Source organism: Moschus berezovskii, chromosome 1, assembly GCF_049115385.1.
Source record: "Moschus berezovskii isolate FMDL1 chromosome 1, NW_MosBer_1.0, whole genome shotgun sequence".
Taxonomy (NCBI): domain Eukaryota; kingdom Metazoa; phylum Chordata; class Mammalia; order Artiodactyla; family Moschidae; genus Moschus; species Moschus berezovskii.
The window spans coordinates 20,563,940-20,585,191 of record NC_142460.1 but is presented as its reverse complement, the minus strand read 5'-3'; the positions used below and the strand labels follow the sequence as shown (position 1 = coordinate 20,585,191).

At 42.4% G+C, this 21,252-nt stretch overlaps 1 protein-coding gene across 2 annotated transcripts in view; it reads left to right on the top strand.

Moving 5' to 3' along the window:
- IFNAR2 (interferon alpha and beta receptor subunit 2) overlaps positions 1-21,252 on the top strand; it is a 32,329-nt gene that overhangs the window by 9,410 nt on the left and 1,667 nt on the right. The window contains exons 2-8 of one of the 2 annotated variants that reach the window (XM_055421256.2): positions 967-1,058; positions 2,072-2,113; positions 3,723-3,846; positions 5,564-5,736; positions 8,612-8,766; positions 10,173-10,341; positions 15,730-15,860. In XM_055421256.2, coding sequence (XP_055277231.2) covers positions 1,004-1,058; positions 2,072-2,113; positions 3,723-3,846; positions 5,564-5,736; positions 8,612-8,766; positions 10,173-10,341; positions 15,730-15,860 — 849 coding nt within the window. In that variant the 5' untranslated portion in view covers positions 967-1,003. Of the gene's footprint in view, positions 1-966; positions 1,059-2,071; positions 2,114-3,722; positions 3,847-5,563; positions 5,737-8,608; positions 8,767-10,172; positions 10,342-15,729; positions 15,861-21,252 lie in introns of both variants that reach the window. The other variant, XM_088835759.1, reaches the window with a different exon arrangement.

Sequence of the window (21,252 nt, the reverse complement as noted above, 5' to 3'; positions counted from 1 at the left end):
AAGCCCACACACCTCAACCACTGCACCCGAGGGGCACACCCAAAGAGTCCATGTGCTGCAATGAAACAGACCCCACGCGCCACAACGCAGACCCAGGTCAGTTCCGTCCAGGCGCTCGTATGTGTTCTTCCCATCAGGTAGCCAAAGGATTGGAGCTTCAGCTTCAGCATCAGTCAGGAACTGAACACCCAGGACTGATCTCCTTTAGGATGGACTGGTTGGATCTCCTTGCAGTCCAAGGGACTCTCAAGAGTCTTCTCCAACACCACAGTTCAAAAGCATCAATTCTTTGGCGCTCAGCTTTTTTTATGGTCCAACTCTTATATCCATACATGATTAATGGGGAAACCAAAGCTTTGACTAGACAGACATTTGTCAGCAAAGTAATATCTCTGCTTTTTAATATGCTGTCTAGATTGGTCATAGCTTTTCTTCCAAGAAGCAAGCGTCTTTTAATTTCATGGCTGCAGTCAGCATCTGAAGTGATTTTGGAGCCAAAAAAAAAAAAAAAAGTCTGTCACTGTTTCAATTCTTTCCTCACCTATTTGCCATGAAGTGATGGGACCAGATGCCATGATCTTAGTTTTCTGAATGTTGAGTTTTAAACCAACTTTTTCCCTCTCCTCTTTCACTTTCATCAAGAGGCTCTTTAGTTCTTCGCTTTCTGCCATGAGGGTGGTGTCATCTGCATATCTGAGGTTATTGATATTTCTCCCGGCAATCTTGATTCCAGCTTGTGCTTCCTCCAGCCCAGCGTTTCTCATGATGTACTCTGCATATCAGTTAAATATGCATCGTGACAATCTACAGCCCTGACACACTCCTTTCCCAATTTGGAACCAGTCTGTTGTTCCAAGTCCAATTCTAAGTGTTGCTTCCTGACCTGCATACAGATTGTCTTTGTTGTCTTTGCAGTTTAATTAGATACTTCAGAATTCTGATCACCTGATACTGATTTATTTTCAGATGTGAAAGTAAAGAAAGGACACATAAAATAACAAAAATGCTTTTGAGCCAGAATGTGTCAGCGATTGGACCACTGAATTTGTATCCCATGGGTGAGTGTTACTTTTTCTCACAGCTCCATCTACAGGGACCCTGTTAGGAAGTAGCCAGTTGATTTCCCTGTCCTGAGATCACAGTATGAGCTGCCCAATGTCATAAGCCAAGTGGAACGTAGATAGGAATTCTGTGTTGATGGTTTGATTTACAGTGGGTTTCTGTTCTACTGCTGTTTTAAAAAAACAACCAAATAATCATAGACTTGAGGCTCAACAATGAAGGGACCTAATTTCATTGTAATTTGAAGAGGAATTTCCCTTAATACTCTCATTATAATCCAGGGTGGAGTTTATCACTCCATTACTACATTTGAAAAGAGGCCAGACCCCTAGGACTTCTCTGGCAGCTCAGTGGTTAAGAATCTCCCTGCCAATGCAGGAGACCTGGGTTTGATCCCTGGGTCAGGCAAACTGTAGGACAATATCTATGTATCCTAAGTGTAAAGAAAGATTTCTTAAAGCTTATAAAGCACACATCATAACCAAAAAAAGTCTTCTATGAAAATTAAATGTTTTTCTATTCAACAAAGGGTAATAATGAGGTAACAGATCAGGAGAATATATTTCAGTTCAGTTCAGTCAGTTCAGTCGCTCAGTCATGTCCAACTCTTTGTGACGCCGTGAATCACAGCACGCCAGGCCTCCCTGTCCATCACCAACTCCAGGGGTTCACTCAAACTCATGTGCATTGAGTCGGTGATGCCATCCAGCCATCTCATCCTCTGTTGTCCCCTTCTCCTCCTGCCCCCAATCCTTCCCAGCATCAGAGTCTTTTCCAGTGAGTCAGCTCTTCGCATGAGGTGGCCAGAGTATTGGAGGTTCAGCTTTAGCATCAGTCCTTCCAATGAACACCCAGGACTGATCTCCCTTAGAATGGACTGACTCGATCTCCTTGCTTAGTGCAGTATGAATACCCGTGTGCAGAAGAGCGCCAGGCGCAGAACGGCAGTCATAACGTGAGCCTGGAGAAAGTGCTGTCTGCTTTTCTAACATGTGTCTCTTCTTTGCAGTGCACATCAGCCTCGTGTTTGGTATTTCGTATATTGTGCCTGGTAAGAGATTTTCTTGACCGAACAAAATTTTGTGTAAGGATGAGAGTGGGGGAGCAACCATTTCGAAGTCAAAAAATGTGGGAAATTGGGTTTCTGACTCCAGATCTGTTGCCATTTTGCTTGACTCTTTTTCCTCAAATACTTTCTCTGTAGAAGGAGAATCTAGCCAATTCTGATTTTCACATTTGTCTCATGAAACTATTACAGGAAATTAGTACTAGAGTTAATTGTTAAACCCCTTAAAGGAATTGCTGTTGTGGTTGTTATTGTTTAGTCGCTCAGTCATTCGATTCGTTTGTGACCTCATGGACTGTAGCCCACCAGACTCCTCTGTCTATGGGATTCTCCAGGCAAGAATACTGGAGGGGGTTGCCACTTCCTCCCCCAGGGATCTTCCCGACCCAGGGATTGAACCTGGGTCTCCTACATCGGCAGGTGGGTTCTTTCCCATTGAGCCACCAAGGAAGCCCCTTAAAAAAAAATCCAGCTCTTAATATTCTCACTAATAGAAGAATGAGGAGACTGTGCCAAACAGAAAATCTTCCAGAAATCATTTCTCTTTAATTTACATTTTCCACCTGTTATCTGGTACCTGGTACCAGATAAGAGAAAATACATTTTTTTAAACTAAATTTCTTGTCTACATATAAATCTTCCCACAAAACTTCACTATGGGTTAAATATGTATCCAGCCTTGTGATGCGCTCTGGGGGATGAAGACTTGGCAACCAAGAAGCAAAGGTCCTAACCACAGGAAACTAAGATGCTCTTTGAAATTTTAACCATATAAGGCAGAGTTTGACAAGTGTAACTGTAAGGTTTCCTTTGCCACTGCCACATCCCTGCTGAGTTGCATAACTCAACTTCTCAATTTCACAGTCTGTGAAATGGGTCCGTGAATCAAATCTACTCCAGCATAGGCATGGGGATGAAATGCCTGGAAAGACGCAGTATGGGCACACGTTCTTCACCGCCCGTCTGAGATGGGGAACAAGCGTAGTGGGAAATTCAGAGGAAGGAAAGCTTGCCAGGGGCTGAGCTGTGCAGGGGGAGGCGGAGTGGTGAGGATTGACTTGAGAGCATGAGGCGGCCCAGGGTAACATGGATCATTTTCATCAAGATTGCTGCTGCAAGCCTGTGATAATTGGGTGAGCCCACATTCTGGTTTCCCTTGCAGCTCAGTCAGTAAGGAATCTGCTTGCAATGCAGGAGTCCCGGGTTCGATCCCTGGATTGGGAAGATCCCCTGGAGAAGGAAATGGCAACCCACTCAAATATTCTTGCCTGGAGAATCCCATGGACAGAGGAGCCTGGTGGGCTACAGTCCACGGGGTTGCAAGAGTCGGACACGACTTAACCACTTAAACCACTACGACCAAATTCTGTTTACACGGTGCTGAGTTCCTGTATATTACTTGTATTAGCTCGTTTCCAGTGTTCAACAAAACCATTTCCTTTGGGTTTCCAAGATCCCAGCGCTCTTGGAGGGGCTTCTCTGCTAGAAGTGTGGGAGTTCAGATCCCAAGGGACAGTTTGAACCGTGGCCAAGATAACAACACTGGGTTCCAGATTTCAATCTTTTTTTTCTTTTTAACTTCTGTTCCCTTTAGATTTTTCAGATGAATCTTGCATTTTAAAGATGAGATTCCGAAATTTCCAGTCAATCTTATCATGGGAATTAAGAAACCGTTCAGTTGTACCAACTCACTATACAGTATGGTACACGGTCATGAGGTGGGTTGACATTCTGTTTTTCTCTTGCTAGTTATATCATGTTTCCACTATGTGGGGAGTGGGGAAGGGGTGACCCTACTTGTGATAGAGCTTTTCTATCCCCCTCCCTCAGCCCCCCTCAGTCTCAGCGTTTTATTCAGAGCTTTAAAACGCCAAGACAAAGACTCCTCCAATTTTAATTACACTGAATTCTTGAACACCCCAAAGTTATTTTTGACGCACTTGTACTTAGAACCAAAGCCAGTTTCTATAGTCAAAGCCTCAGATTCAAAATAATTATCGTCATACAATCACTTCCCTAGTTCAGTAAGTCTGGGCATCGAAAGTGCTGCATCGTTCTGAGGACAGAAGTCCAAAGACCTGCTGACCGTACTGATGGGTTATGTTTACTCTCCTCTACTCAGGGAGGCTCGCGGGACAGCAGAAGCCCACCTGGTCCCAACGAGGACAGGCCCGGGTCCAAAGTCTGGCTCAGTCACTAAGCAGCTGTGACCCTGGGGCGCAAAGCTCAGCCTCTTTGTGCTAATCCTCCTGCTCAGGGATGGCTGCAGGGAGTCATGCCTAATGCACAGTGTCCTCTTTGGCTGTCTTATTCCCACATCCAGCAATCACCCTCCTAAGCCTTACTTGCATCCAGTTACCCCTCAGAGTGTCCTTTAGTTGGCTGTGCATTTTATTGCGCTTACTGCTGCTCTCTGACCTGCTGAAGGACCTCTGCTGGGTGTCTCTTTGTTGCTGTTCAGTTGCTAAGTCATGTCTGACTCTGCCACCCCATGATTGCCACATGCCAGGCTTTCCTGTCCTTCACTATCTTCCAGAGTTTGCTCAAGTCCTTTGAGTCCGGGATGCTATCTAACCATCTCATCCTCTGCCGCCCTCTTCTTTAACCTTCAATCTTTCCAGCATCAGGGTCTTTTCCAACGAGTTGGCTCCTCGCATCAGGTGACCAAAGTACTGGAGCTTAGGCCTTAGTCTTTCCAGCGAATATTCAGGGTTGGTTTCCTTTAGGATTGGGTTTCTCTTTGTTACCTACTAACGTAAGTTTCTCCCTGCCTTAGGCAGTCACATGTATCATCCACCTGCTTCTCTGAAGCTCAAGAGAGCAGATGTCTGTGTTGGTCCCATATAGGCTGACTTAGGACCAGACCATGCGATTCTCAGCCTGAGAAAGAAGGGGTCTCAGGGAGGGGCAGTCATGATTGTCCTGTAGAATTAGAGAGATCTGGGGCCTCTGCCATGAACACCCAACATCTGCTTATTCATTCACCCAGCAAATATTTACTGAGCACCTACCACATGCCAGAACCCAGATCCCTGTTTTCTTGAGGCAGACATTCCAAAAGTAGGCAGAGGTCTCAGTCAGCAAAGATATAACAAGCCAGGTGGGGGCAAGTGGTATGAAGAAAAATAAAGACAGGAAAGAGGGATCGAGAGAGAGGGGTAAGGTGTTCCATTTGAAATAAGGGAGTGAGAGCCGGTGACGACACGGAGACATTTCCCTTTGCTGCCCGCCTGAAACTGTCACAGCATTGTTAATCAGCTGTGCTCCCATACAAAATAAAATGATTAAAAAGAAATTCCAAAATTGAAAGAAAGAAAACCCACAAGGGACCTCTGAGTAGAGCCACACAGCAGTATGCAAGCGGGGCTTCGGGTTAATGGACCCTCATCACATACAGGCTAACGTTTTCTTTGACCATCTCTTTGCCTTTCAAAGTAAACCAGAAGATATGAAGGTCATCAAGGACTGTATAAACACCACAAGATCATTTTGTGACCTAACAGACGCGTGGGTAAACACGACAGACATGTACGTCTCCCAAGTGGTTGGATTCAGAGAGAACACCATGCTGGTCAGTTGTATGGGCTCTTTCTTCCTGGTTTCAGACAGTGAGTTCATCTCATTTGTTATCTTCATCATCATCGCTAAGTTCATCGTTACTTGCTTTTCCAGAAAGCAAGAAGTTCTATAAAGATGTTTTAGACTCAGGGCTGGGTTCACCTCCCGGCCCTGCTACCTCCTATCTCTGTCACCCTGGAGTGGTTACTTGGCTTCTCTGAGCCTCCGTTTTCTTCTCCAAAAAAGTGGAATGATAACCTGTTCTTTGACGATAAGGGCTCTCTGTGCTTGTATAAGGCAGTCATTCAGGCAGTAGCAGCTGCTGCGTTTTTTTGAAGCTATTATTCATTAAAGTATAGTTGATTTACAACGCTGTGTTCACTTCTGATATAAAGTAGCTGCTACATTTTGCTTTGTGTCACAGCCTGACAGGAAGTGGGGAATGGGGTTCAGAAAGGCCTGTGTCTGAGCTGTCATAACTTTGGGGGTCTGTGTTTTCCTTAATACTGCAGCCCCTCCCCCAGAGCAGACCCCAGTAGCTCTGGCATGTGTGAGCACCCTGGTGTGTGTGCACACGGGGCCCAGACAGAGAAGACTGGGGCCCAGGAGCGGGTGTGCCGCTCTTCCTTTCCCTACCGCGGGAGGCGGCTCCTTCCGGCGGCTGTGTTAACAGCTCCAGAGCAGCTGGCAGTGGCTCTCCGCCAGACTCCATCACATCTCCGGGATCCTGATCCTGCAAAGGGCTTTGCAGGCAGCTCAGTGGGAAGCATCTGCCTGCCAAGCAGGAGACATGGGTTTGATCCCTGGCTCGGAAAGATCCCCTGGGGAAGGAAATGGCAGCCCACTCCCGTATTCTTGCCTGGAGAATCTCATGGGCAGAGGAGCCTGGTGGGCTACAGTCCATGGGGTTCCAAAGAGTCAGACATGCCTGAGTGACTCAGCAGCAAAAGGAGCCGTGTTAAAGGCTGTGCAGGTATGCACGCACACACATCTGTGCTTAGCAAAGTGATGAGAGCTGAATCCCATAGAGCAAACGGATAGAGATTCTCAGAATTGTGGAATTGCGTGTTTGTGAAACGGTAACCCACTCCAGTACTCTTGCCTGGAGAATCCCATGGACGGAGAAGCCTGGTAGGCTACAGTCCACGGGGTCGCAAAGAGTCGGACACGACTGAGCGACGGAACGGAACGGAACGGTGTCACCTAAAAAAAAGAAAGAAAAGCCCAATTTATAGAACATGGTACTCAGACTACTCAGACCATTAAAGAATGTATATTAACATAGTTATGAGATATCTTTTTTCAAGACTCAAATGGTAAATATAAAAAGTAGGTAAATACCCAGACTTAGAAGAAATGCAAAGAATATAGCTTGACGCAGTCTTTCCGAAGGTATTTGGCAGTACACGTTGAAAACCTTAACCTGGGCCTGCTCTAATCCCGAATTCCTCTAAGAATTTGTCCTAAAGAAATTATTACAGCCAAATGCAAAGACTGAGCTCTGTTAATACTCACTGATATGCAGATTCCATTCAGAAAACTGTTTAAAAGAGTGAATCAATGTTTTGAAGACTGAGAAAAAAACTTTGCCCTTTTTGGGCCATATATGGTCTCTGTCACATAGCCTTAATTTGTTCACAACCCTTTCAAAAATAAAAACCATTCTCAACTTTCAGGCTGTGCAAAATCTAACCCACAGCCCCTAGTTTGCCAGCTCGTAGGTAAACATGCATTTAATATGTTTATGAAATAAGTGAAAACATACACCATGTAAAACAGTATCAGTTCAGTTCAGTTCAGTCTCTCAGTCATGTCCGACTCTCCGCGACCCCATGAATCACAGCACACCTGGCCTCCCTGTCCATCACCAACTCCCGGAGTTCACTCAAACTCATGTCCACAGAGTCGGTGATGCCATCCAGCCATCTCATTCTCTGTCGTCCCCTTGTTCTCCCGCCCCCAACCTTTCCCAGCATCAGAGTCTTTTCCAGTGAGTCAACTGGTCACATGAGGTGGCCAAACTATTGCAGTTTCAGCTTTAGCATCAGTCCTTCCAATGAACACCCAGGATTGATCTCCTCTAGAATGGACTGGTTGGATCTCCTTGCGGTACAAGGGACTCTCAAGAGTCTTCTCCAACACCACAGTTCAAAAGCATCAATTCTTCGGTGATCAGCTTTCTTCACAGTCCAACTCTCACATCCATACATGACCACGGGAAAAACCATAGCCTTGACTAGACGGACCTTTGTTGGCAAAGTAATGTCTCTGGTTTTTAATATATTATCAAGGTTGGTCATAACTTTCCTTCCAAGGAGTAAGCGTCTTTTAATTTCCTGGCTGCAATCAGCATCTGCAGTGATTTTGGAGCCCCAAAAAATAAAGTCTGACACTGTTTCCACTGTTTTTCCATCTATTTCCCATGAAGTATATAAGAATGATTTAATTTTAGTTTAGGTATGTGTGTACACTAGTTCAGCTTTTATACGTGTCTATGTATTTATCCACACACTGCATATGCAAAAGAAGATTAACCACATTCAAAGACAATTGCCTGTCTGTATTTTCTGATATTTCTGCAATGGTTATGTATTATTATTATATTATTATTAGATGATAAGTCATTTTCACTCTTATGTTTCGAATACAACCTGAAAATTGTGAAATACGGACTTTCACCCCAAAATCTGTCCTCCATTTCTTGTGGTAATAGTAAACAAATCACTTCACTTTTATTGTTCTCAGTCTTTCACCAACTAAATATATATATATATATATATATATATATATATATAAACCCCATGCCTCAAGGGCCACAGGTAATCAAAAAGCTGTAAAGAGGTATGGTTGTATCAGGACAGTGGTTATCATTATGGTTATGCTATTTATTGATTAACCTTGGGGTTTATTTCATTTTCTAAGCAGGGCCTTTGGACCCACCAGAGTTTGAGATTGTTGGTTTTACAAACCACATCAGTGTGAATGTGAAATTTCAGTCCGTCAATCCCAGGATGCTAAGTGAAGAATTACAGTTTTACTTAGCATTTATTGAAGAGCATGCAGGGAACAGTGTTAAGAGGGTAAGTTGTCAAAACAGTTCTGACTTGGCAATGAATATATTACTAAAAGACACCTGTAATGATTTGGACAATTAAAACCGAAGGGTCTGGGCTTCATTGCTGTTTGACTTCAGGAAAGACGTCTCCAGGGTTTTCTATAAAGGGGAGTAGGGAGATGCTGTGATAGCTGCAAGGGGAAGTGGGGTCAATTGAGGGAGTTTTTAGATGGAAGAAATGACAGCAGGTCCATATGCAGAGGGAATGTTCCATGGCGGGTGGGGGAGTGATGTTCTGGAGGAGATGAGAGTGGGCAGACTCGAAGGGGTTGACCTTGGCTCTGAGCAGGAACTATCCATCTGAGTCATAGTGGGGGAGGCGGAGTCCACAGCCACCAAGGGGGAAGGAGCTTCCAGTGAAACAGGAAGCAAGCGTTGCAGACTGAAGATCACATGATGACCACAATGATCATGCCAGGTGTGGGACTCAGAGTTCTGGTGCCCAGCTACGCTTTCGCGGTTTCCCTTCAAGGCCAGAGCACTCCCACCAGGACGCTTCTGCTCCGTCCCTTTCCCTTCTCATTGCTTATTTGCCATGCATGACCTTTTAGTTTATTGAGGGGTGGGGGTGAGAAAAAAAAATTCCTCTTCCTTCCAAATAGAAACTTGCAGAAAAATATTATACAAGGCTGCGTTTGAGCTGGTGGAAAGCTTCATTTATCAAACCATTGGTAAGAATGTACTTTGAAAACTATAAAACATTCTACAAAAGTTATTTTTCATGAAAGAACCTCTTCAGATCATCTCTTTAATTCCAAAATGGAACAGAAGTAGCCAGGGAAGAAGAGGCAAGGTGTTTTTAGGGAAGAGACAGGGAAATTAGACCTCAGCTTCAGTTCTGCCACAGATAAGCTGGGTGGCCTTGAGGAGGTTACTAAACCACTCTGAGCTACAGTTTCCTCATCTGGAGAATGGGAATAATGCCTACTTTGCAGACTCTTTTGATAATCAGATGAATTAATATATATGAAAGCAGTTTCTGAAGTGTAGACACATATCATTAATGAAGTAGGATAATCTTATTTTCTGATTTTTGCAAGGTGATTCTGAGTAACATCACCTTACAAAAACGACATCCTGGAGACCTTTATTCCTCATTGGGTCTTTTTCTCTTCATTTGTAAAAGGAAGTTGCTAGACTAGATTTCAAGGTTTAAAGATGTGGGTGTTTATACATGTGCATGTAATTTTGAATAAATCATTTGCCTGAGTAACTTATAAATAACTTTTTCTTGCCAAGCCTATGATATTTCTATCCGTGTTTTTAAGATTTGAAGACCAATTCTCAAAGACTCTGTTAGGGCTTGCCTCTAAACAAAATTCTCACTTACTGTCTTACTGACGTTTTTTTCTTTTTTGCACATTTTTACAGCATCAACCCCAAATAACTGGAAACATCACTGAAAATTTCAATTATGTCATCGACAAGTTAATTCCAAACACAAATTACTGTGTATCTGTTTATTTTGAGCCTAAAGATCCAAGAAAGATAAACAGATCTCCCTTAAAATGTACCCTCTTTCGACCCAGACGAGAATCAGGTATGACAGTTTTTGAAAATTCATGGTTTGCTTTTCCTCTGAGGGAAAACCTATTTAAAGAAAAGAATCTGAGAATCATGAAGCACTAAAGATATTTCATCCGACAAGGCACATCACAGAGATGTCTTCTGTCGGCCAGTCTCTACCATGTGGTAGAGCTGCTTTTATGTTGCCATCCCTTGGGGACAATCAGGTAACCTCCACTTCAGGAGGCTGAAGGGGAAATTATTTATTCCTGGGGCAGGATCAGGTTCAGTTCTCTGTGGCCTTGGTTTGGCCGTTATTCAAGTCAAGTGTTGGAGGAGGCTTGGTTCCTGAAGCAACTGCCTGCAGAGGTACCAAAGGGTAGGATGACAGTCGCAGTGAGGTCCATAGATATGGCCTGGCTCTCCAGAAGGTTGGCTGTAGCTCATGAATGAAAAGGAAACTTGCCAGTGTGGATGAGCTGGTCACGGATGAATGCTGAAAGCCCTTCTGTGGCCAAGGCGTCAAAACAGCATACAACCTCTTCCCCGAACCTTCCTTCGAATGGAGGAATTTGCAGGGAGGACAGTCAGCCTTAGGAACTGCTCATTATTTTCTCAGGAAGTCAACTGTTTTGCCTAGAGTGAAAATCTATGAAAATCTCCCCCAAAGAAGCCTTTCTGAATTTCCCAACCCCCGTGAGAGTTTCTTTAGTGCTCTGATTTACCAGAGTCAAAATAAGATGAGATTTAGAAGGGAGTGACTGTAAGTGCAATGGCTTCCTTGCGGATGAAGTGAGCTCCACTAACAAGCAGCTGACACGCCAAGGTGCCTGGTGTTTGCTATAACTCCAGGCAATGTGAATTTATTCACCAGTGTTACTCAGAATCAAATGATACACACATCAATTTCAACGGAAAAACTATTTCACAGCTTTAACTTAAATCATGTTTATAATGTCAGTTACATATGGGAAAAACTTTGCCCATATTTAACTCAGCATTCAAAAAACTAAGATCGTGGCATCCCGTCCCATCACTTCATGGTAAACAGAAGGGGAAACAGTGATAGACTCTACTTTCTTGGGTTTCAAAATCACTGTGGATGGTGACTGCAGCCATGAAATTAAAAGATGCCTGCTCCTTGAAAGAAAAGCTATGACCACCTAGCAGCCGACAGAGGTCTATCTAGTCAAAACTGTGGTTTCTCCAGTAGTCATGTACGGATATGACAGTTGGGCCATTAAGAAGACTGAGTGCTGAAGAATTGATGCTTTTGAATTATGCTGCTGGAGAAAACTCTTGAGAGTCCCTTGGACAGCAAGGGGATCAAACTAGTCAATCCTAAAGGAAATCAAACTTGAATATTCATTGGAAAGACTGATGCTGAAACAGAAGCTTCAATCCTTCGGCCACCTGATTTGAAGAGCCAACTCAGTGGAAAAGACCTTGATGCTGGGAAAGATTGAGGGAAAGAGAAGGGGACAATAGAGGATGAGATGGTTGGATGGCATCACCAACTCCATGGACATGAGTTTGAGCAGACTCTGGGAGACAGTGAAGGACAGGGAAGTCTGGTGCCCCATAGTTCATGAGGTTGCAAAGAGACAGACGCAACTTAGCAACTGAACAAACCTAAAACTGCATATAGTCTCTTCATGCCTGTGGCTCTTATAAAAATGTCAACCCCAAATGAATGAATATAATTTGTGTCCTAACACCAATTCCTGGTATATTATAAAAGATCATAACTCAGGAGCAGGCAGAAGGAAGAGATACACAGGCAAAACAGTTGGCTTCCTGAGAAAATAATGAGCAGTGGATGTTCATATCTGTTGACATTTAGAAAGTTCCCCTGGCAACCAACCCTGTGATGTAGAGGGTTGGAACTATCAGCCCACCCCTTGACTTCTGGGGAGGGGAGAAGGGCTAGAGGTGGAAGTGACCACCAATGGCCAAGAACTTAATTGGTCATGTCTATATAACGAGTCCTCCTTGAAAACCATAAATGATGGGATTTGGAGAACTTCCAAGTTGGTGAACATACTGCGATGCTGGGAGGATGGTGTGCCCAGAGACGGTATAGAAGTCCAAGCTCCATCCCCCATACCTGGCCCTGTGTATCTCTTCCTTCTGCCTGTTCCTGAGTTATGATCTTTTATAATATACCAGGAATCTAAGGAGTAAAGTGTTTTCATGAGTTCTGTGAGCCATTCTAGCAAATTATCAAAGCCGATAGATAGCCCTGTAGGTTCTGCACTAACTCCTGGTACTATCAGAAACGAGTCGAATCTCTGGACACCTGGTTGATGTTGAGAATTGGTGTTAGGACACAAATTATGTTCATTCATTTTGGGTTTCACATAATCCAAGTGAGGTTCAGAGGGGCTTGTTCTTTTCACTTTCTTTGCTCTTATTATTTAGAAATTTCTAAGGGTTTCAGAATTGAGGAGAAAGACCAAATATGTACTTCTTATCATAAATCAGAATATCACAGAGAGCTCAGATTAGTAACAGGACATGATGGACGGTGGTTGGCTGAAACTCAGCCTGCCCTTAGGTGAACCTAAGCCTGACCAAAGGCACTGGAAGGCGATGTCCTTGCTCTGTGATGATTCAGTGTCTCCCCGACTCTGTTTCACATGCTGAGAATGGTCATATGGCAACACACTGGCCCATCACTTCCTGTTTCCTTGGTGCGAACACATCACTTTGTATATTTCAGCCTCCGTTCTTTTATCATTTCTGAGACAGTTAAGGTACAGGTATGCCTCGATATCCAAATATTTCATGCCACAATTCTTGTCTGAAACTTCAGGAACCAAGTAGGTTCAGATCATGTGATCCCTTTCATTGTGTAAACTGGCCAGGTGAGCCACCCTCAACTAGCTAAACTCAGGGCCCAGGTAGGTTTGGATGGTGGGGGATTCTTGAAGGACGACCTAGAACCAGAGTTAAGTTACTAGGATATCAGCGGTGAAACACTGTTATCTTAAAGCAGTATTGATAAAGGAGGATTTATTCCAGAGAAATGGAGAAATGCCTCCCTTTTGTCAAACCTTAAACTAATCGGCTGACTTTTTTCAGTAAGTTCCCCAGGGAAAGGTGTCTTCATCCATTTGACAAATGTTTATGGGGGCCCACTATGGGCCAGATTCTATTCTAGATACTGGGGATACAGCAGTGAACAAAACAGATAAAAATTCCTTAGTTTATAGAGCTTACATTGGGAGACAAAAGAACAAGATTCAAAAAAATAAAATGTGTATTGTACTAAGGGATGGTTAAGTATAATACTGTAATACTCTGGAGGAAAATTAAGCAGAAAGGGCAGGGGTAGTGTCTGGTAAAGGATGGTAGGTCTCTTTAATTTGAATCTATATATATAATATATATAATTTGCCTGCATTTGACTGCACTGAGTCCTAGTCGCAGTGCATGGTTGCCCCATGGCATGTGGGATCTTCCAGACCAGGGACTGAATCTACATCCCCTGCATGGCAAGGCAGATTCTTTACCACTGGACCACCAGGGAAGTCCCAGGTCTCTTTTAAATAGGGTGGTGTCATGTTTACATTCCCTGGAAGCAGAGCCAAAATCAAAATTCTGGTTCAAGTGACTCAGAGGGGTGGGACACATGGGTCAAGATCTCATGACATCATAGTGCTCCTCCAAAGAAACCACGTAGGTTCACAGAATCCTCTTCAGGAATGTAAGCTCTATACACGTAAGGATTTTGTATTATGAAAGTGTGCCTTTATGACTAGATCTGATTCTAGAACTGCCATTGATATGACACATCTTCATTCATTTTTTTAAAATTTTATTGGAATATAGTTAATTTATAATATTACATTAGTTTCAGGTGTACAGCAAAGTGAATCGATTATCCATATGTATAAATACACTCTTTTTCAGATTCTTTCCCCATATAGGTCACTACCGAGTATTGAGACGAGTTCCCTGTGCATTATAGGAGGTCCTTATTAGTTATCTACTTTATATATAGTAACGCGTGTATGTCAATCCCAGTTTATCCCTCTCCCACTGCCCCCTTGGTAACCATAAGTTTGTTTTTTACAGCTGTGAATCTATTCTGTTCTGTGAATAAGCTTTATTTGTACTATTTTTTTAGAGTCCACATATAAGCGATATCATATATTTGCCTTTTTCTACATGACTTACTTCACTCAGTATGACAATCTCTACATCCATCTGCGTTGCTACAAATGACATTATTTCATTCTTTTTTATGGCTGGGTAATATTCCATTGTATATATGTGCCACAGTCGTCTTTATCCATTCCTCGGTGGATGGACATTTGGGTTGCCACCATGTCCCGGCAACTGTAAACAGTGCTGCAGTGAACACTGGTGCATAGACCTCTGTCTCCATGCCCAGGAGTGGGATTGTTGGATCATATAGTAGCTCTATTTTTAGTTTTGTAAGGAACCTCCATATGTTCTCCACAAGTTTGTACCAGTCTGCATTCTCACTGACAGTGTAGGAGGGTTCCCTTCTCTCCGCACTCTCAGCAGCATTTATTATTTATAAATTTTCTCGATGATGGCCCATTCATTCTTGATGGGAATGAAAGGGGCACTCTCAGCAGCATTTATTATTTGTAAATTTTCTCGATGATGGCCCATTCATTCTTGATGGGAATGAAAGTGGTCGTCTAAGGGCTCAGATCTGCACCGAGTTTCTTTCTGTCCATTCTTTAACCTTTTAAAAGACATTAGAAAGATATGAACCATCTTTAGTTGTTTTTCTCCTGTATTGTTTTGCTTGAGGCTGTGGTTATAGGATTAATATTAATAAAAGCTTTTCTGGACATTAAAGACAGCCTTAATTCTATAAGTATTGATTTCTTCTCAGCCTAGTTGGACTTACAGGAAAAAGCTGTTTACATTCAGAAAATTGAAATTTTCCAAAAGTCATTTTGACAAGAAGCTAAAGGAGAATTCATAACGGACAAAACAATATCTACCACACCCCAGTTCTGGGTTCTGGCATGGCCAAAGTCCAGCTTCCAAGTGATCCAATTGTCATCTTCAGACAAACTCCCTTTTTCAACTCCTTCTGGAGACCTGGCTAGTGTGACTCAGAAACAGTTTGTTTTTTTTTATTTTGATAATTTACATTTAAATGGTCACATGTGGCTGACCGCCACATTATTGGACAATGCAGTCATAAAGCATAATTATCAACTGGAAGAAATTTTACTTTTAGAAACTGAATTTTAACATTTTTTTAAAATGTATACTTGGATTACTTTCCATTCTTTGATATTTAACAGTAGTTTTTCCAACTTTTGCCCCCATAATAAACCCTTCCACCACCAGATTAATATACATTTGTTCCCAACTGTGACTGTTCACTGGATTTACTTTGAAATAAAGCCATTTAATTTTTCATCAACAGAGTCATCAGAATCTGCTACAATAGGAGGAATAATTACTCTGTTTTTAATAACTGCTGTCTTCATAAGCACTGTAATGATACTGAAACGGATTGGTTATATATGCTTAAGAAATGATTTCCCCAAAGCTTTGGTATGTATTTTTCATTTCTACCTTTATTTTTCATTTTGATTTAAGAATTTTTAGTATACACTTAAATATCTTCATAGAAGAAACCCCATTTTCTCAAAACATCAAGGTGTTGTATCACTCTGGGTTCTTTACCATTCCTATAAACCTATATGTTGCATTTTCTGCTTTCTTTTCATACTTTGTCCACATAGGATTTTCCATCGTCACAGTGTTCCATTGTTATTAATGTCTCCTTTTTCCTTAATCATTTCTCAGCTGTCAGGCATTTGGATTGATTTCCTTTGCATTATTTCTTTTCCCTTCATTTCTTTGGCCATTAGGAGTAACACAATGAACATTTTAATACAGGTTGTCTTTTTAGTTGGGATTACTTATGTGGAATATATACACAAAGTGAATATATCTTATATGAAAATATAAAGAACTAATTTATAATGCTAGCATCAACATCATGGTGTACACCTTTCTCCAAAGCTTGGCCAACATTGATTAATCTTTTTTTCTGCTTGTATTCATTTATCATAGTATAACGGTCCCCAGAGGTCTCTTATTTGTGTTAATTGTAAGAGGAACCAGCCACTTTGTCCTCGTGTTTTCTGTGTGTTTTATGAGGCACATTCTTCCTGCTCAGAATCTTTGGCACTCAACCAAGTCTAGGTATTGATCTTACATATTTCTAAAACCTCCTCACATGTTTTGATTCAACCACTTTGCCCATCACTTTTCATTTTCCCTATCCTCTCACTTTCCTTCTACATTGGAAGATATGCAGATATTTCCTTCTACATTAGAAGATATTCTATGTTGGAACTCATTCACCTTCTAATTTTTTAAATAGCCACAGATAAATATCCCTCTACAGGTGGTAAAAGTATAGTCTTTTTTTTTATTCTTTTGTTTCTTTAAATGTTTTTAATTGAAGTATAGTTTATTTGCAATGTTGTGTTCAAGCATTCAGAAACTGATTCAGTTTAATAATATATATAAAAGAATTTGAAAAAGAATATATATAATTTCTTTTTCAGATTATTTTCCATTATACCTTATTACAAGATATTGAATATAGTTCCCTGTGCTATACAATAAGTCCTTACTGTTTACCTACTTTTATATAGTAATGAAAAAGTAAAGTGAAAGTGTTAGTCGCTTAGTCATGTCTGACTCTGCGACCCCACGGACTGTAGACCATCAGGCTCCTCTAAGTTCATTTGTATCATTTTTTTTTCAGATTCCACAAATCAGTTCAGTTCAGTTCAGTTCAGTCTCTCAGTCATGTACGACTCTTTGCGACCCTATGAATCGCAGCACACCAGGCCTCCCTGTCCATCACCAACTCCCGGAGTTTACCCAAACTCATGTCCATCGAGTCGGTGATGCCATGCAGCCATCTCATCCTCTGTCGTCCCCTTCTCCTCCTGCTCCCAATCCCTCCCAGCATCAGGGTCTTTTCCAGTGAGTCAACTCTTCGCATGAGGTGGCCAAAGTATTGGAGTTTCAGCTTTAGCATCAGTCCTTCCAATGAACACCCAGGACTGATCTCCTTTAGGATGGACTGGTTGGATCTCCTTGCAGTTCAAGGGACTCTCAAGAGTCTTCTCCAACACCACAGTTCAAAAGCATCAATTCTTCGGCGATCAGCTTTCTTCACAGTCCAACTCTCATATCCATACATGACCACGGGAAAAACCATAGCCTTGACTAGACGGACCTTGGTTGGCAAAGTAATGTCTCTGCTTTTTAATATGCTGTCTAGGTTGGTCATAGCTTTTCTTCCAAGGAGTAAGGGTCTTTTAATTTCATGGCTGCAATCAGCATCTGCAGTGATTTTGGAGCCCAGAAAAATAAAGTCTGACACTGTTTCCACTGTTTCCCCATCTATTTGCCATGAAGTGATGGGACCAGATGCCATGATCTTAGTTTTCTGAATGTTGAGCTTTAAGCCAACTTTTTCACTCTCCTCTTTCATTAAGAGGCTTTTTAGTTCCTCTTCACTTTCTGCCATAAGGGTGGTGTCATCTGCATATCTGAGGTTATTGATATTTCTCCCGATTCCACAAATAAGTGATAGCATATGATATCTGTCTTTCTCTCTGACTTAATATGTCTTTCTTCACTTAATATGATAATCTCTAGGTCCATCCAAGTCTTTGCAAATGGCATTATTTCATTCTTTGTTATGACTGCTATTCTCCTCTTTTTCTCGCTCTTGTTTGTTTAGGTTGAGTTGGGGGATGGACTGTTTGGGAGGAGGGGTGCTTGTGGAGTTTTTAATTACAATTAGTATTTGAACCTAGGTGGCATCTGGCTGTGGGCTTATGAGAAGTAAATGGCTCTGTGTTGGATTTTATCCATACTGTGATCCCTGTCGTGGTTTTTATCTATCAGTATAACTTAATCTTTTGTAGCTTTAACAGTATATCTTTTTGAGTTTTTTATGTTAGTGTTCAGTTGCAGGCTGACTGTCAGCCTCCACTCCAACTCTTCCGTTGGCCATGTATAGCTTTGGCTTTGAGCTCTTAGGTGAATCCCACTCCAACTGATGTTTCCCATGCAGCCTTGAGATATAAAACCTGCTAGCACCACACCCATCACTTCCTGGATAATTTTCTGCCTGAAGTACCTAAACTCATTACTAACCCTTCTCCCAGGTCTCCCTGGGTTTTTCCTGTCCTTAAAATGAACCCAAATTATATGCCAATTATATTTATACCAGTTATTCTGTTATCTCCAAGTAATGACAGCAAGTATTGTTATCTTGCGTCTGTCTGCTATTTCTCCAGTAAAAATTGTTGCTCTGTGTTTAAGTACTAACTCTAGGAACAGTAAAGCAGAACACCCTAGGTCTAGCGTGCTTGTGCCTGCACGTCTAGTCAGGAGCAGCAGCTGACCATTTGAAACTGTCTTCTGTCCCTCCTCCCCGCCGCCTTGCCCCTTCTCTTCGTTTCCTCCCCCTACACCGCCTCCTTTGCACTGAACAAGTATGTGCTGCGTATTCACTGCGCATCCACATGCGCTGGGTGCTGGGGATCGAGACGTGAATAAAGCAAACAAAAAAGATGCCCTTATGGAGGTTAAAGTCTGAAAAATGGGGGGTAGAGACAGTGATCATTAATAGATGATATGACTGGCTAAGTAAGAAATTCAGAGTCTAGAGATGAAGTATTAGGACTAAGTTTAGCCACATTAGCCACTTATTTAGACTAATAAGTTTGTTACACACAAAGTAATCAACATAAAAACGCTGCTTTTTATACCCTAGCAACAGTCACTTAAAAATAAATATGTTTTTCTATAAGTTGCTTTTCAACATCCAAGACATTGAGTGTACAAGTCATAGCAAAAAACTGAATTTTCACAAACTCAACATACCCACATAAGTCACATCTAGATCAAGAAAGAAAACATGACCAACCCCCTCCAAAAGTCTCTTCCACCTCTCAGTCACTGCCCACACCCAGGATAACTACTCTCTACACTCTAACAACGTAGATTAGTTTCACCTGGTTTTGAACTTAGAATCATACAGTTTCATGGAATCATGCAATTTAAGTGAAATCATACAGTTTTTAAAATATCATTACAATAGTAATAAAAATATTTTTTAAGGTATTTAAGGAAGAAATCTATCAGGAGATGTCACAAGTCCATTGTGGAGAAAATTATCAAACCTTGTTGAAAGGCATTAACAAAGATCTAGTCAAATGGGACGGAGAAGGCAATGGCAAGCCACTCCAGTACTGTTGCCTAGAAAATCCCATGGATGGAGGAGCCTGGTAGGCTGCAGTCCGTGGGGTCGCTAAGGGTCGGACACGACTGAGCGACTTCACTTTCACTTTTCACTTTCACACATTGGAGAAGGAAATGGCAACCCACTCCAGTGTTCTTGCCTGGAGAATCCCAGGGACGGGGGAGCCTGGTTGGCTGTCGTCTATGGGGTCACACAGAGTCGGACACGACTGAAGTGACTTAGCAGCAGCAGTCAAATGGGAAGCCCAGAGACAGACTCACATATGTGGAAACAAGGTTAGGCTTAGGGTTTTATCGGAATTGCTGTGGGGAAAGGATTGAGGTCAGTAAATGCTACCCATGTGGGAAAAAATGAAATCAGATTCCTACCTCACACCATACACAAACATCAATTTCAGGCATATTAAAGACTGTAATATGAACAGCAAAACTATTGAAAGTGTTAGAAGGGCATATAGGAGTCATACTTAAAGGTAAGGAAAATTCAGCAGAAACCATGGAGAAAGAAAATTGATATACCTTCTTAAATTAAGATGGAAATTTTCTTTTCATTAAATGTCCTCATAACAAGAGTAAAGCGTTAAACCACAGACCAGGGGAAAATACATGCAGCATAAACAATCAACAGATAATCAGCATCTAGGTTATATAAAGTGCTCAGTCGCTCAGTCGTGTCCAGCTCTTTGTGGCCCCACGGACTTCAGCCTGCCAGGCTCCTCTGTCCATGGTATTTCCCTGGCAAGAGTACTGGAGCAGGTTACCATTTCCTACTCCAGGGGATCTTCCCAACCCAGGGATCGAACCCGCATCTCTTCTGTCTCCTGCACTGGCAGGCAGGTTCTTTACTACTGGGGCCACCTGAGAAGCCCAAGGTTATACAAACAGCTCCTATAAACAAATAAGAAAAATGACAAAACAACCCAATAGAACAATTCATCCTAAGGCTGCATCTGAATAGAGTCAGGGGAAAGTAGGCTTGTCACATTGGGCAGCCTGAGCAAGACAACGGAAAGGAGAAGGATGTCGATGATGATTTGAGGTCTGCGAAGGGAATCTCGTGACCACCGTCCTCACCATGACCCCACTGTAGCCAGTCTCCTTAGCCCACCTCACGTGTTGTATCCTGGAGGTGCTGGATTAGAGCAACCTCCAGTCTCCCTGTTTCTTCTCATCTCTGACCCTTTAGGGGTCACCTGCATCTCTAAGGTCCTTCAGTCCAGGGAGCTCTGACCCCAGTGGAATCAGCTCCCTAGAATCTCTCCTTACTCATAGTTCCCTGACACCCATAAGAATGTCAGCAATCGGAGGTGAAATCTATCCATCTATCAAATCTATCAATGGAAGATTCCCCTGACAAGCAAGAAGCAGGAAGGGGACAGTAGTGGGAAGGAGTGGGCCAGTCTCTACTGCAGGCAGCCTCCTAGTTTGAAACCCAGCCTCCGCCACTGAGTATTCCTTGAAACCTGGGCAAGTTTCTTAACCTCTCTGCATTGTAAAGTGGAGCAAGACTAGTAAGCCTACTTCATGGAGAAGTCGTGAGGATGAAATGGATTATAACGTGTAGTTTACTGAAAGCAGTACCCCGCAAACAGTAAACCCTGTGTAACTGTCGCTAGTGTAGTTGCCACCATAGTCTTCATGGCCA